This window comes from Macaca fascicularis, chromosome 2 (assembly GCF_037993035.2).
Source record: "Macaca fascicularis isolate 582-1 chromosome 2, T2T-MFA8v1.1".
Taxonomy (NCBI): Eukaryota; Metazoa; Chordata; class Mammalia; order Primates; family Cercopithecidae; genus Macaca; species Macaca fascicularis.
Window position 1 is genome coordinate 95,768,618 of NC_088376.1, and position 14,189 is coordinate 95,782,806.

Below are 14,189 nucleotides of genomic sequence, written 5' to 3' on the forward strand. Positions count from 1 at the left end.
GATTAAGGTACATCCTAATGTAATATGATCTCTCTGTAACTAATCAAATCTGCAAAGCTGCTATTTCAAGTAAAGTAACATTCTGTGGTTCTAGGTGGACACAAATTTTGGGGAAGCACACTATTCAACTTACTACAACTGGGAAATTCTACCAAATATAAAGGAGAATTAACACCAATCCTTCTCTAACTCTTTCAAAAAATAGAAGAGGAAGGAACATTTTCCAACTCATTCTATGTAGCCAGTATCACCTTCGTATCAAAACCAAAGACATCACAAAAAAACTATCAATATCCCTTTATGAAAACAGATGCAAAAATCCTCAAGAAAATTTTGGCAAACCAAATCCAGCCATATATAAAAAGGATTATAAATCATGACCAAGTGGAATTTGTCACAGGAATGCCAGTTGGGTTCAACATATGAAAAATCAACATAATATTTCACATTAACAAAGTTGGAAGACTCACAATTCATAGTTTCAGAATTTACAACACAAACCTACAGGAATAAAGACAATGTAGTACTAGAATAAGGACAGATATATAAATCAATGGACAGAACTGAGAGTCCGGAAATACACCCCATATGATTATGGTCAACTGGTTTTTCACTAAGGTTCCAAAAAAATTCAATGGTGGAAAGATTGGTCTCGTCAAAAATGGTGCTCAGAAAAGTGGATATCCATAAGCAAAAGAATGAGTTTGGACCTCTACCTCAAACCAAATACAAACATTAACTCAGAAGTAATCAAATGTCTAAATTGAAGAGCTAAAATTTTGAAGCTCTTAGAAGAAAACACAGGTACACATCTTTGTGACCTTGAATTAGGTCACAGTTTCCTTGACATGACACTTAAAAGTACAATCAACAAAGGAAAAAATAGATAAAATGAACTTCAGCAAAATTAGAATGTTTATGCTTTGGAAAACACTATGAAGAAAGTGATAAGACAACTCACAGAATGGGAAAAATACTTGTGAATCGTATCTCTTAATAAGGGTCTAGTCTCCAAAATATATAAATAACTTTTACAACTCAACAAAAAGACAAATAGCTATTTTTAAATGAGGAAAACATTTGGAGAAACAGGCATTTCTCCAAAGAAGACTAAATATACAATAAGACATGAAAAGATGTTCGTTACTCATTAAGGAAAGGCAAATCAAAACCACACTGATATCCCTTTACACTCACCAGGATGGATATAATAAAGGCAACAAAATGGAAGAAAATGTGCAAATCATATCTGATAAGGGATTAATATCCAGAATATATAAAAAGCTCAACAGCCCAATGTAAAAATGGGCAAAGGAAGTAAATAGAAAGTTCTCCAGAGAAGATATACAAATACCCAATAAGCACATGAAAAGATGCTCACCATTACTAATCACTAGCAAAATCTGTGGGGAAAAGAAAGATCAGACTGTTACTGTGTCTATATAGAAAGAAGTAGACACAAGAGACTCCATTTTGTTCTGTATCTGAGATGCTGTTAATCTGTGACCCTACCCCCAACCTTGTCCTTGCAAGAGACATGTGCTGTGGTGACTCAAGGTTTAATGGATTTTGGGCTGTGCAGGATGTGCTTTGTTAAACAAGTGCCTGAAGGCAGTATGCTGGTTAAAAGTCATCAGCATTCTCTTAATCTCAAGTACCCAGGGACACGTACACTGCTAAAGGGCGTACACTGCCAAAGGTCGCAGGGACCTCTGCCTAGGAAAGCTAGGTATTGTCCAAGGTTTCTCCTCATGTGAAATATGGCCTCGTGGGAAGAGAAAGACCTGATCATCCCCTAGCCTGACACCCGTGAAGGGTCTGTGCTGAGGAGGACTAGTGTAAGAGGAAAAGAAGCCTTGACAGCTGAGATAGAGAAAAGCATCTGTCTCCTGCCCGTCCCCGGGCAATGGAACATCTCAGTGTAAAACCCGATACCACCTTAGGGCGAAAGGTGGGACTTGCTAGCGCAATGCTGCTCTTTATGCACTAAAAAAGTTTATGAAGATGTTTGCATATGCATATCAAGGCACAGCACTTTTCCTTAAACTTATTCATGTCACAGAGCTCTTTATTCATATGTCTTACTGCTGACCCTCTCCCTACAATGATCCTATTATCTTGTCACTTCCCTTTTTCTAAGATGGTAAAGATAATTATCAATAAATACTAAGGGAACTCAGAGACCGGAGCTGGCGTGGGCCCTCTGTATGCTGAGCGCTGGTTCCCTGGGCCCACTTTTTCTTTCTCTATACTTTGTATCTGTGTCTCATTTCTTTTCTCAAGTCTCTCGTTCCACCTAACGAGAAATGCCCACATGTGTGGAGGGGCAGGCCACCCCTTCAAACATGGAAATTAAAACTATACCCATTAGGACGGCTATCATCAAATTTCAAAAAAAGGAAAACAGGCCAGCCATGGTGGCTCACACCTGTAATCCCAGCACTTTGGGAGGCTGAGGCAGGTGGATCACCTCAAGGTCAGGAGTTCGAGACCAGCCTGACCAATATGGTGAAACCTTGTCTCTACTAAAAAAATAAATAAATAAATTAGCCAGGTGTGGTGGCATGAGCCTGTAGTCCCAGCGACTTGGTAGGCTGAGACAGGAGAATTGCTTGAACCTGGGAGGTGGAGCTTGCAGTGAGCTGAGATCATGCCACTGCACTCCAGCCTGTGCAACAGAGCGAGATTCCATGTCAAAAAAAAAAAAAAAGAATTGAATGCATGGTCGGTCTCAAAGAGATATCTGCACACCCATTTTCATAGCAGCATTATTCACAATAACAAGAGGTAGAAATAACTCAAACGTCCATTAATAGGTGAATGGATAAACAAAATGTGATATACACACAAAATAAAGTATTATTCAGCCTTAAAAAAGGAAGTAAATACTGTCACGTGCTCCAACATGGATAAACCTTGTGGACATGATGCTAAGTGAAATAAGCCAGTCCAAAAAACCAAGAATTTTATGATTCTACTTGCATGAGGTATCTAAAGTAGTCAAATGCATAGAAAAAGGAAGAAGGATGGTGGTTATCAAGGGCTGAAGGGAGGAGAAAAAGGGGACATACTGTTTAATGAGTAGAGAGTTTCAGATATGCAAAATGAAGAAGTTCTAGAGATTGGTTTTACAAAAATGTGAATATACTGAACTCGATTGACCTATATGCTTAAAAATGATTAAGATGGTATATTTCATGTTATTTATTTTTTTACAATTAAGGAAAAAAAAAAGAGTTACCACATGACCCAGCAATTCCATTCCTGGCTATATACCGAGAAATGAAAACATGTGTCCACACAAAAACGTGCACATGAAAGTTCATAGCAGCATTATTAATAGCTGAAGAACGGAAACAACTCAAATGCCCATCAACTGATGAAGGAATAAACAAATGTAATATATCCATACACTGGAACATTATTTGGCCATAAAAAGAAACAGAAGTACTGATGATATATACTGCAACATGAGTGAACCTTAAAAAATTATGCTACGTGAAAGAAACAGACACCAAAGGCTACACATTATGTGACTTGATGTATATGAAATCTCCAGAACAGGAAAGTCCCTGAAGAAAGCAGCTTGATGGCTGCCTAAGGCTGAGGGGAAGGAAGGAATGGAGGAGTGACTGCTAACGGGAATGGGGTTTCTTTTTGGGATAATGAAAGGGCCCTGGGATTAGATAATGATGATAGTTGCACAGCCTTTTAAATATAATAAACACCACTGAATTTACTTTGGCTTTCTATTTTTATTTGTTATTATTTTTAGAGAGGTGTGGGAGGTCTCACCATGTTGCCCAGGCTGGTCTAGACTCAAACAATCCTCTGACCTCGGCCTCCTAAGTGGTAGAATTCCAAGTGTGAGCCACCACACTCAGCCAATTGTATACTTTAAATCAGTGGTCCCCAACCTTTTTGGCACCAAGGACCAGTTTTGTGTTAGACAATTTTTCCATAGACCAGGAGTAGGGGGATGGTTTTGGGATGATTCAGATGCATTACATTTATTCTGCACTTTATTTCTATTATATCATAATATATAATGAAGTAATTACACAACTTATCATAATGTAGAATCAGTGGGAGCCCTGAGCTTGTTGTCCTGCAACCAGATGGTCCCCTCTGGGTGTGATGACAGACAGGGACAGATCATCAGGCATTAGATTCTTATAAGGAGTACACAACCTAGATCCCAGCCTGGTCAACATGGTGAAACTCTGTCTCTACTAAAAATACAAAAGTTAGCCACATGTGGTGGCAGGTGCCGGTAATCCCAGCTACTTGGGAGGCTAAGGCAGGAGAATCACTTGAATGCGGGAGGCAGAGATCGCAGTGAGCCAAGATCGCACCACTATACTCTAGCCTGGGCAACAGAGCAAGACTCTGTCTCAAAAAAATAAACAAAAAAACAAAGGAAAAAAAACATAAATGAAGTTTCACTCGTTCCCCTGCCGCTCATCTCCTGCTGTGCAGCCCGGTTCCGGTACCAGTCCTTGGCCCAGGGTTGGGAACCCCTGCTTTAAATGGTGAATTTTATATGTGAATTATATCTTAATTTTTAAAAAGGCAGATGCACTGATTTGGAAAGCATTACTTGGTTCAATGACCTCAGGTTATTTTCCTCCTCAGCCCAAGAAAGGTAGTATAACCCCTATTTTCTCATTTTCCTATAAAGGACTTACCATACCACTTGGGGTCTAATAGCTACTCACAGATCCCCTCTGTTTCTGGGTGGGCCAAGTCACACCTCCACAGCTCCTTTATCTGAAGGGGCTACTATATCGACCCAGACCCGGCCAGTCCAGACACTGACAAGCATGTACATCCACAGCAGCCAAAGAACTGGGCTCAAGCCATCCTTACCTCAGGTTCTCTGGGAACCAGGCAGGTGTAAAGATCAACCTGTTGGCCTCACACAGTGGCTATCATTTCTTTTCCTAGGTAGTATCCACCAAACTAATTAAGGACTGGGTCCACAGCTACCTGGAATCAAGAAGAAACCCAGAGAGACTGTCCATCTTCCATCCTCCCACTGGGATAGAGACAGAAAGTTTGAAACTAATACGGGTAAACAGAAAGGGCAAATTCACAATGAGGGAGGCAAAGGCCCTTATAATTGCTAACCACAAAAAAGGGTTGTTATTTCTCTGTACTCTCCCTGCAGATGAGAATATCTAACCTTCCCGGTGGGCAACTTTTAGAAATCAATCTGACGTATTTATACTCTGTACATTGTTGGAGGACATTTAAAATGGTACACAACTTCTTTTAAGACAACTTTGCAATACACAAAATTTTAAATGTACATATTCTTTGACCCAGCAATTCTATTTCCAGTAACTTATCCTAAAAATATACTTGTACAAGGTACAGAGATCTGTATGTAAGGCAATTCACCGCAGTAATATTTCTAGAAGCAGAAGACTAAAAACCACATAAATATCTATTAATAAAAGATTTGTTAAATAATATTCAGTTACATGGAATACTATAATGTCATTAAAAAGAATATGCTGGCCAGGCACAGTGGTTCACATCTGTAATCCCAGCAATCTGGAAGGCCAACGCAGGAGGACCACTTGAGTCCAGGAGTTCAAGACCAGCCTTGGGAGGTTGAGGCTGCAGTGAGCCATGATCATGCCACTGCACTCCAGCCTTAGTGACAAGTGAGATGCTGTCTCAAAACAAACCAAAACAAACAAAAAAGCCTGGCGTGCTGGTAATTTCCATTTATCAATCCGGGTGCTGGTTACATGGATGTGCTCAGCTTGTGAAAATTAATTAGTTGAGTTGTACATTTGACATATTCACATTCTTCTGTGTATATTATACCTCAATAAAATATTAAAAAGAATGTAACAGACCTACTTGTACTGATATAGAATGTTCTTTAAAATATTAAGTGAAAAAAAAATCATGGTGCAGAAGAGTATGTATTGCATGTTACTATTTTTGTGTTAAACCACAGATAGATATAAATGCCTATACATAAATAGATGCCTTGGAAGAACACACAAGTAACTAAACATGCAATGGTTATTATGGGAAAGGGAAAGTGCAGAACTGGAAGTTGAGAGTGAGAGAAAGACTTATTTTTCACTTTATGTATCCTTTATTCCAATTTTCATCTGTTACCATGCATATTTATTCCTTTTACAATGACAAAATCTAGTCTAGGCAGTCAAAAAGGGCTCCCCTTCCTCCCTGGGTACCAGGCTGCTACTCTGGAACAATCTGCTGCAATTTGTGCTGTGAATCAGCACCCAGATACTTGACAGGGGGAGGCAGTGTGGTTTATCAGAAAGGTAATTAGTGGTGGTTTGCTATTCTAGAAAGTGAAAGGACATAATAAGCCTATACTCTGAAATATGAAGTGGATTTGATTCCCGAATCCACCCAGTTCTAGCTGTGTGATCTCAGTTATTTGACGGCTCCTTGCCCCATCTGAGAAATGAGGATACCACTAACAGGGTTCTTATGATGATTAATAATAATATAAATGCATGTAAAGCACATAGCATGATACTTGAAGTGTGGTTGGCACTCAAGGATTAATTTTGCTATTCTTCTCCAAAAATAACTTGTTTGCAGACTGGGAAGTCAGGAGTTAGGGGTTACAGAAAAACAGTGACTGATTAAAAGATAAAGATGGGCTATAAGACCAAGGAAAACGTTACCTTACCAGCAACATCAGAATAGACAAGGAGGCCTTAGTCTGGGAAGACAGTTCAAAACCTTGAAAATGTACAAGGAGAGAGAGAACCGAAATGAAAAAGAATAAGCCTGGTAGAAACAGAACAGCAAAGAAAAAAGAATAGACTTTAGAAGTTGGGGCAAGGGGTCAAAGACTAGAGAGTAGTAGCGACTAAACTTTGATGCTGACAAAAAATACACTAGTAGAGGAACTAGGGCATAGTTTTCTTGAGATCTCTCTCCCTATCCTTTTCCGTCCTCGCTCCTTCTTGATCAAAAATAATAATTTAGCTGATTCTTTCCCGTGGCTTTACCTGAATCTCAATACAGTAAAGTCAGCATTCTCTTGAACTAACAGGAAAACCTGGCAAGTGCCTCAAAGACAACCCTGAAAGCTAGAAAGGTAGGAGAAAATATTCTCTCTGGGGCTTGCCCGGGGACCTCCAGCACAGGCTTAAAAGGCTGACAGATCAGGGCAACAGAACAGAAAATTAGCTGAAATATAAAAGCACCAGGGATAACAAATCTAGCTTTGAAGAATGTCACCTTATACTCCCCATTTGCTCCACAAATACCCAGTGGGCTTATAAACACTTTTTCAGAGCAATATGAAGCCTGGGGAGATTATTTCTGTGTAATAAGAATTAAGACCAAAAAAAATCCTCAAACAAACCAAAAAATAAAAAGGATTAAAACGAGTTTCCTAGCATAGCTTTAAAAAGGGATTTGCACAGACAGATTGAGACAGAACAGTCAAAAACTACAGACTCCAAACCTGGCATCAGCTGTAAGAAAGGGAGGTTTTTGTTGTTGTTGTTTTCAGACGGAGTCTCACTCTATTGCCCAGGCTGGAGTGCAATGGCATGATCTCGGCTCACTGCAACCTCTGCCTCCCAAGTTCAAGTGATTCTCCTGCCTCAGCCTCCCTAGTAGCTGGGATTATAGGCATGTGCCACCACATCCAGCTAATTTTGTATTTTTAGTAGAGACGGGGTTTTCACCATGTTGGCCAGGCTGGTCTCCAACTCCTGACCTCAGGTGATCCATCCACCTCGGCCTCCCAAAGTGCTGGGATTACAGGCGTGAGCCACTGCACCCAGCTAGAAAGGGAGGTATTTTACCTCACCACCAGATGCCTCCTTAAGAATAAAATAAATTACAGGTATGCCTTACAATCTGACTGTTCTTATCTACACCTAGGAACCGAAGAGACATGGATAAATTTGAGATACCCATCATTATCTGAAACTCAGAAACCATGTATATTTGGATTAACACTTTACTGTCTGAACTTACTATATCCAAAATCTTTCCATCCACATTCAAGAGCTCAACAGATTCAATAGCAAGGAATACTTACATGAAGTGTTTGGTGTAGTAGTGAGACATCTTTAACCAACTAGAGCTTTCATGCTGCCGTTGTCTGGGTATGAAAACTACAAAGCAGAGAGAGCACACTGGTCTCACAAAGCTTTAAAAACTCTCTAGGTCAAACTTGTCAAGTTCTTTCAAAATATAAAATGAAACAACAACAACAACAAAAAATCCACATTCAGAAAACATCTCCAATCCAAAGAAAGAAAGTGGGACGGAGTAGACCTGTCACTCCATAAATCTATCATTGATTAAAACCAGGAGCTGAGCCAACTTCACTTTGCAGTCTACAAGAAGCAATCAGGAGTGCTCAGCAAGGAAAGCTGGACTAATTGGCACCCCAGGAAGGAGACAAGACATAATAAATAAACAGTTTATTCTTGAGAATCTCATATGTAGGTAATTGATTAAGCACCATTTACAGACATTGTAAAACTAGAATCACTACTACTAGAATAGTTATTTCCTACAAGGAAAGTCTGAGGTGACACAAAACAGTTCAAAGGGCATTTCCTGAGGTTAAAGTCACTTGGATAATCTAACAATAAAGATTTAGGACCTGAAGCATGACCATTCACATTTATCTTGTTCAAAGCAGCTTACATTCAAGTTGCAAGACAGATCACAAGCATCTCTCTCTACTGCTATGCTCTTCATGCCAAATGGCTGATTTGATTTCAAAAAAGAAAAAGACTGGGGGGAAAGAATTCTGATTTTTAATTACCTCCAGCTTCTTTGAAGAAAGTATTCACCAGCATGAGAAAAGGTTTTAAACTCTTACGCTAGGCTTCTTCACATGTTAAATGGCATAAAATCACAACCATCTTCAAAGAATGTGAGGTATCAACTAATAGTGAAATGCTTCGAAACTAGTGAAGGCAAAACCTTGCCACCCTAAAGAAATCTTAATTTCGTTCCTTTTTTTTTTTTTTTTTTTGAGACAGAGTCTTGCTCGGTCATTCAGGCTGGAGTGCAGGGGCGCAATATCAGCTCACTGCAACCTCTGCCTTCCGGGTTCAAGCGATTCTCCTGCCTCAGCCTCCCTAGTAGCTGGGATTAACAGGCGTGCACCACCACGCCCAGTAATTTTTTGTGTTTTTAATAGAGATGGGATTTCACCATGTTGGCTAGGCTGACCTAACCTCAGGTGATCTGCCCACCTTGGCCTCCCAAAGTGCTGGGATTACAGGCATAAGCCACTGCACCCAGTTTCGTTACTTTCATAAAAGAAGCAAGGAAACAAAGTACATTAATCTAGTGGAAACAGATGTGCTACTAAAGAACTATCTTTCAAGTAATCAATTTAAGATGTCATTGACCTATCAATTCTACAGTCTTAGTTACGGCAACACTGAAAAATCTCAACCCCTTGGTTAAGATTCCATTCAACATTCATTCACTCAACAGATTTTAACTGAGTGCCCTTACTGTGTACATGATATATGCTAGGTGCTGTCACAAAATTAAAGATGTCATTGTTGTCCTCCAGATGCTTACACTGCTCTCAAGGATGTTACACATACAATTATATAAGGCACACTGTATTATCAAAGATAAAAACTGCAATGAGTTCAGGAAAAAAAGAAAGCACTTCCTAAAGGAAGCAATGTCTGAACCATAAGCCTGAAAGCTGGATCGGGTTCCAATAAAGTCAGAAAAATTAAGACCTCCAGAGAGAATAAACAGTTTGAATGAAGAAAGATAAACATCCTTTCTCCACTTATGTTAAGTACAGAAAATTAAGAGTACCAAATAAGTCTAATGAAATTTGAGCAAAAGTAGTATTTTGCAATTCTCTAGAAATAATTGTTTCCTATCTACACAATCGTTAAAAAACTTTAAAAAAAAAATTTTTTTTTTGAGTCTCCTCTGTCACCCAGGTTGGAGTGTAACAGTGTGATCACAGCTCACTGCAACCTCTGCCTCCCAGGTTCAAGCAATTCTCCTGCTTTAGCCTCCCAAGTAGCTGGGACCACAGGCATGCACCACCAAACCCAGCTAATTTTTTGTATTTTTGGTACAGATGGGGTTTCGTCATGTTGCCCAAGCTGGCCTTGAACTCCTGAGCTCAAGGGATCCACCCACCTTGGCCTCTTGGCCTCCCAAAGTTCTGGGATTACAGGTGTGAGCCACTGTTCCTGGCAAAAATCTATTTTCAAGTTTCTCAAACAACTAAGTCCATAAAATACTGCAGAGGTATTAACTTGAAAAGCCAGATCTGTCTTTCCAGAACAATTTACAAAGAAAAAAAGTTATCATGGTGACATGCATGTCATGCTTACATTTAAACAGGGTTTTACAAATAGCATGGGGGAGAAGAGCGAAAACTGGTTTTAGAATGAGACAGACTTGGGTTTTGAAACTCAGCTCTACTGCTTACTAGCGGTTTGACTTTCAAAAGTTCCTTCTCTGAAAGCCAGTGTCCTTATCTGTAAAAAGGGAGACAACTACTCTGTAAGCAACTCCGCGTAGGGACAGAATGTGTATTACAGCATTCTTAATATAGAAGGTACTTAATGTTTCCATTAGTTTCTTTAATAAGGGAAGTAATAATTAATAATAAGCTATTCCACAAGCTGGAATTCTACAACAAAACTGATCATTCAATCAGTATCATACTAGATCAAAATTAGAAAGTAACTGACCCAGAGTATCATGTAAACCTTTATACCTCACCACTTTATATATTATTACATTAGCCTATAGGTACAGAGACTGTCTTCTAAACCACTGGTGAGCATGGTACAAAAGCCATTGCCTGTGACATACTGTACCTTTTGGTTTGATTTCTCTTCCCTTGAATGGTTAAAACGTGTAAGCTAACACAAACCTGTCACAGTCCGCTGGCCATCACTTAGGTTATTCCACCACTTGTTAATCTAAAACAGACGGAAAATTGCGTATCACCATATGGGAGAAACTTCAGGCTACAAAAATGAAAAACCAGAAGAAAATGCCTTACACATAAAAGAGGAATTCCTCTTCTGTAAAAATAAATACGTGGTAGAATGGAAAAGGCATGTGTTTTATAGTCAGGGAGCCCACATTCTCCACAAAGAACCACTGGATAGCTCTGGAACCTCAGACAATTATTTCTAAACTTCAGTTTCCTGACACATGAAATGGGACAATAATAGGTACCTAGCAGTGTCATCACAAGGAATAACAATAATGTAAAGCCCCTAGCACACTTGCAGATACAGACAGGTACCAAGGAAGTGATTATTCATACCAAAGTCCTATGTTTTAAAATTCTGAGAATATTGTCTGCTAAACTGTACGTTTTTAAAGATGCAGTAATGGTACTGGAGTTTAATAAATAGAGGAGGATCCTAATTTTTCAGGGATATATGTTGAAAGTTTTATGGATGAAATATGCCTAGAATTTGCTTTACAATAATACAAGGGTGGAAAGGGAAGGGGAAAAAAAGGGAAATAGATGAAAAAAAAATTGGCCCTGTGTTGGGGAACACTGAAAGTGGATGATGATTCATCATACTATTCTCTCTACAATTGTATCTGCTTGAAATTTTCCATGATTAAAGTTTTAAAATAAAAATATATTCTAACTATGAAATTAAACCAGAATCTGTTATTTTAAAAAAATCCAAGGTGAAAGAAACTACAGATTAGTATGTATAATTCCATTTCTTTTCTTTTTAAGAGACAGGGTCCCCCTATGTTGCCAACGCCGGTCTTGAACTCCTGGGCTGAAGCAATCCTCCCATCTCGGCCTCCCAAAGTGCTGGGATTACAAAGCTGCCGCACCCAGCCAATTCCATTTCTATAATTATAATTACACTGTGTATGAGCTCCCAGATCTTACTTCATATATAGTGGCATGAAAGGGGTTCCCAGGACTTTCATGTTTCCATGTTAAATTTATTTATTGTTTAACTTCTTTAATGGGCATAGGTTTTATACATTAAACCTATCATTTAATTCTATTATAAACAAATCAATCTTTAAATGAAGATTATGTATACTGTTTGCATCATTTTTCACCATTCTCAAGAACCATTTGGGTGCATTTGGATATCAAAACTTCATGTGCAGACATGTGCTGAAAACCTATAGCTTTGTAAGAGATCCAGGATAATGGAATAGGTCAGTTTTACTATCTTCTCAAATACAAAGTTATTGTCATTTTCACCTGCAAATATTATCCACCGTTCTGGCATGAAGCCTAACACAGAAAGGGCTCATGCTTCTTGAATGTGCCCATGGAAAAACAAGGAGGAATGAATCCCTTTCCCTACTTAGAGAAAACTCAAAACATCATTAGTAAAAAGAAAATGCAAGGCTTCCTTCTCAGGCCCTTGCTGGCCGGGATCACATTGTTCCGAGGAAGGGGAAAAGTAAAGGAGATATCAACCCACTCGCCTGATTGGAAGGGCAATGAGTCATAAAAAACAAAAGTGCTTGAAAACCAAATGGGCCTGAAAACACTTATTAACTAAAATCGCAGTGTTCAATATGTATTGACGAGTAAAAGAAATAAAATATTTATATGTTTTATCTGAAAGCAAACATTTTTAAGAAATCAGTTAAGAAGAAAGAGAGCCATCAACTTGCATATAAAGTAAATAAAAAGCTCTAAAAGCTCCATATTTTTTTTTTCACATTTCATCTCGAACAGACACTAAATAGCAGGTATTTACCACAGGTGTGTAAATATCATGTCACTGAGAAACGTTTAAAACTTCTCTTGGGGCCAGGCACAGTGGCTGACGCTTGTGAAATTCCAGCACTTTGGGAGGCCAAGGTGGGAGGATCACTTGAGGCCAGGAGTTTGAGATCAGCCTGGGTAACAAAGTGAGACTCTTGTCTCCACAAAAAATGAAATAACTGGCCCAGCGTGGTGGCACATGCCTGTAGTCCCAGCTACTCAGGAGACAGACGGAAGGACTGCTCAGGCCCAGGAGTTTGAGGCTTCAGTGAGCTGTGATCCCATTACTGCACTAAAGCCTAGGTGACAGAGTGAGACCCTGTCTCTTAGAAAAAAAAAAAAAAAAAAATCACTTGCTAGCTCTATCCCTAAGGCATATATATTTTGAAAAATTCCCTGCAGTTCAAACACATACTCTAAAGTCGGGGTCCCCAACACCCCGGCTGCTGACCACTAGTGGTCCGTAGCCTGTTAGAAACTGGGCCACATAGCAGGAGGTGAGCAGTGGGAGAGCATTACCACCAGAGCTCTGCCTCCTGTCAGATCAGTGGCTGCATTAGAGTCTCACAGGAACGCAAACCCCACTGTGAGCTGCACATGTGAGGGATCTAGGTTGCACGCTCCTTATGACAATCTAATGCCTAATGATCTGAGGTGGAACAGTTTCATCCGATAACCATCTGCCCCTCTGCAACCCTGATCTGTGGAAAAATTTTCTTGCACGAAACCAGTCCCTGGTGCCAAAAAGTTTGGGGACTGCTGCTCTAAAGCAATCCATCAAGGTGATCCAAGTAAAACAGTGGCCTTTAAACTTTAGTAGAGCTGAGATCCACTGAGATCCTTAAACTTTAGTAGAGCTGAGACATCCTCCACACAGAAACATTAACAACTACTAACATTAATTTCTTTTTTTTTTTTTTTTTTTTGGAGATGAAGTCTTGCTCTGTCGCCCAAGCTGGAGTGCAGTGGCACAATCTCATCTCACTGCAACCTCTGCCTCTTGGGTTCAGGCAATGCTCCTGCCTCAGCTTCCTGAGTAACTGGGGCCACAGGTGTGTACCACCACGTCTGGCTAATTTTTGTATTTTAGTAGAGATGAGATTTCACTATGTTGGCCAGGCTGGTCTCGAGCTCCTGACTGCCTTGGCCTCCCAAAGTGCTGGGATTATAGACTTGAGCCACTGCGTCCGGCCAATATTAACTTTTTACAATTTTTTATTTATCTTTTTTGAGACGGAGTCTCATTCTGTCACCCAGGCTGGAGTGCAGTGATGTGATCTCGGCTCATTGCAAGCTCTGCCTCCTGGGTCCAAGCAATTCTCCTGCCTCAGCCTCCTGAGTAGCTGGGACTACAGGCGCCCGCCGCCATGCCTGGCTAATTTTTTGTATTTTTAGTGGAGACAGGGTTTCACCATGTTACCCAGGATCTTCTCGATCTCCTGACCTT

The 14,189-nt window shown here is 39.8% G+C and overlaps 1 protein-coding gene across 11 annotated transcripts in view; it reads right to left on the reverse strand.

Moving 5' to 3' along the window:
- Positions 1–14,189, reverse strand: part of PARL (presenilin associated rhomboid like) — a 54,105-nt gene that overhangs the window by 20,847 nt on the left and 19,069 nt on the right. For 3 of the 11 annotated variants that reach the window (XM_045386536.2, XM_045386535.2, XM_074031501.1), the window contains exon 4: positions 10,904–10,952. The exons of 2 other annotated variants lie outside the window; for them this stretch is intronic. In XM_045386536.2, the coding sequence (XP_045242471.1) occupies positions 10,904–10,952 (49 nt within the window). Of the gene's footprint in view, positions 1–4,869; positions 4,990–8,059; positions 8,136–10,847; positions 10,953–14,189 lie in introns of those variants that run through there. 6 more of the 11 variants (XR_012430902.1, XR_012430901.1, XM_074031500.1 and 3 more) reach the window with 5 other exon arrangements.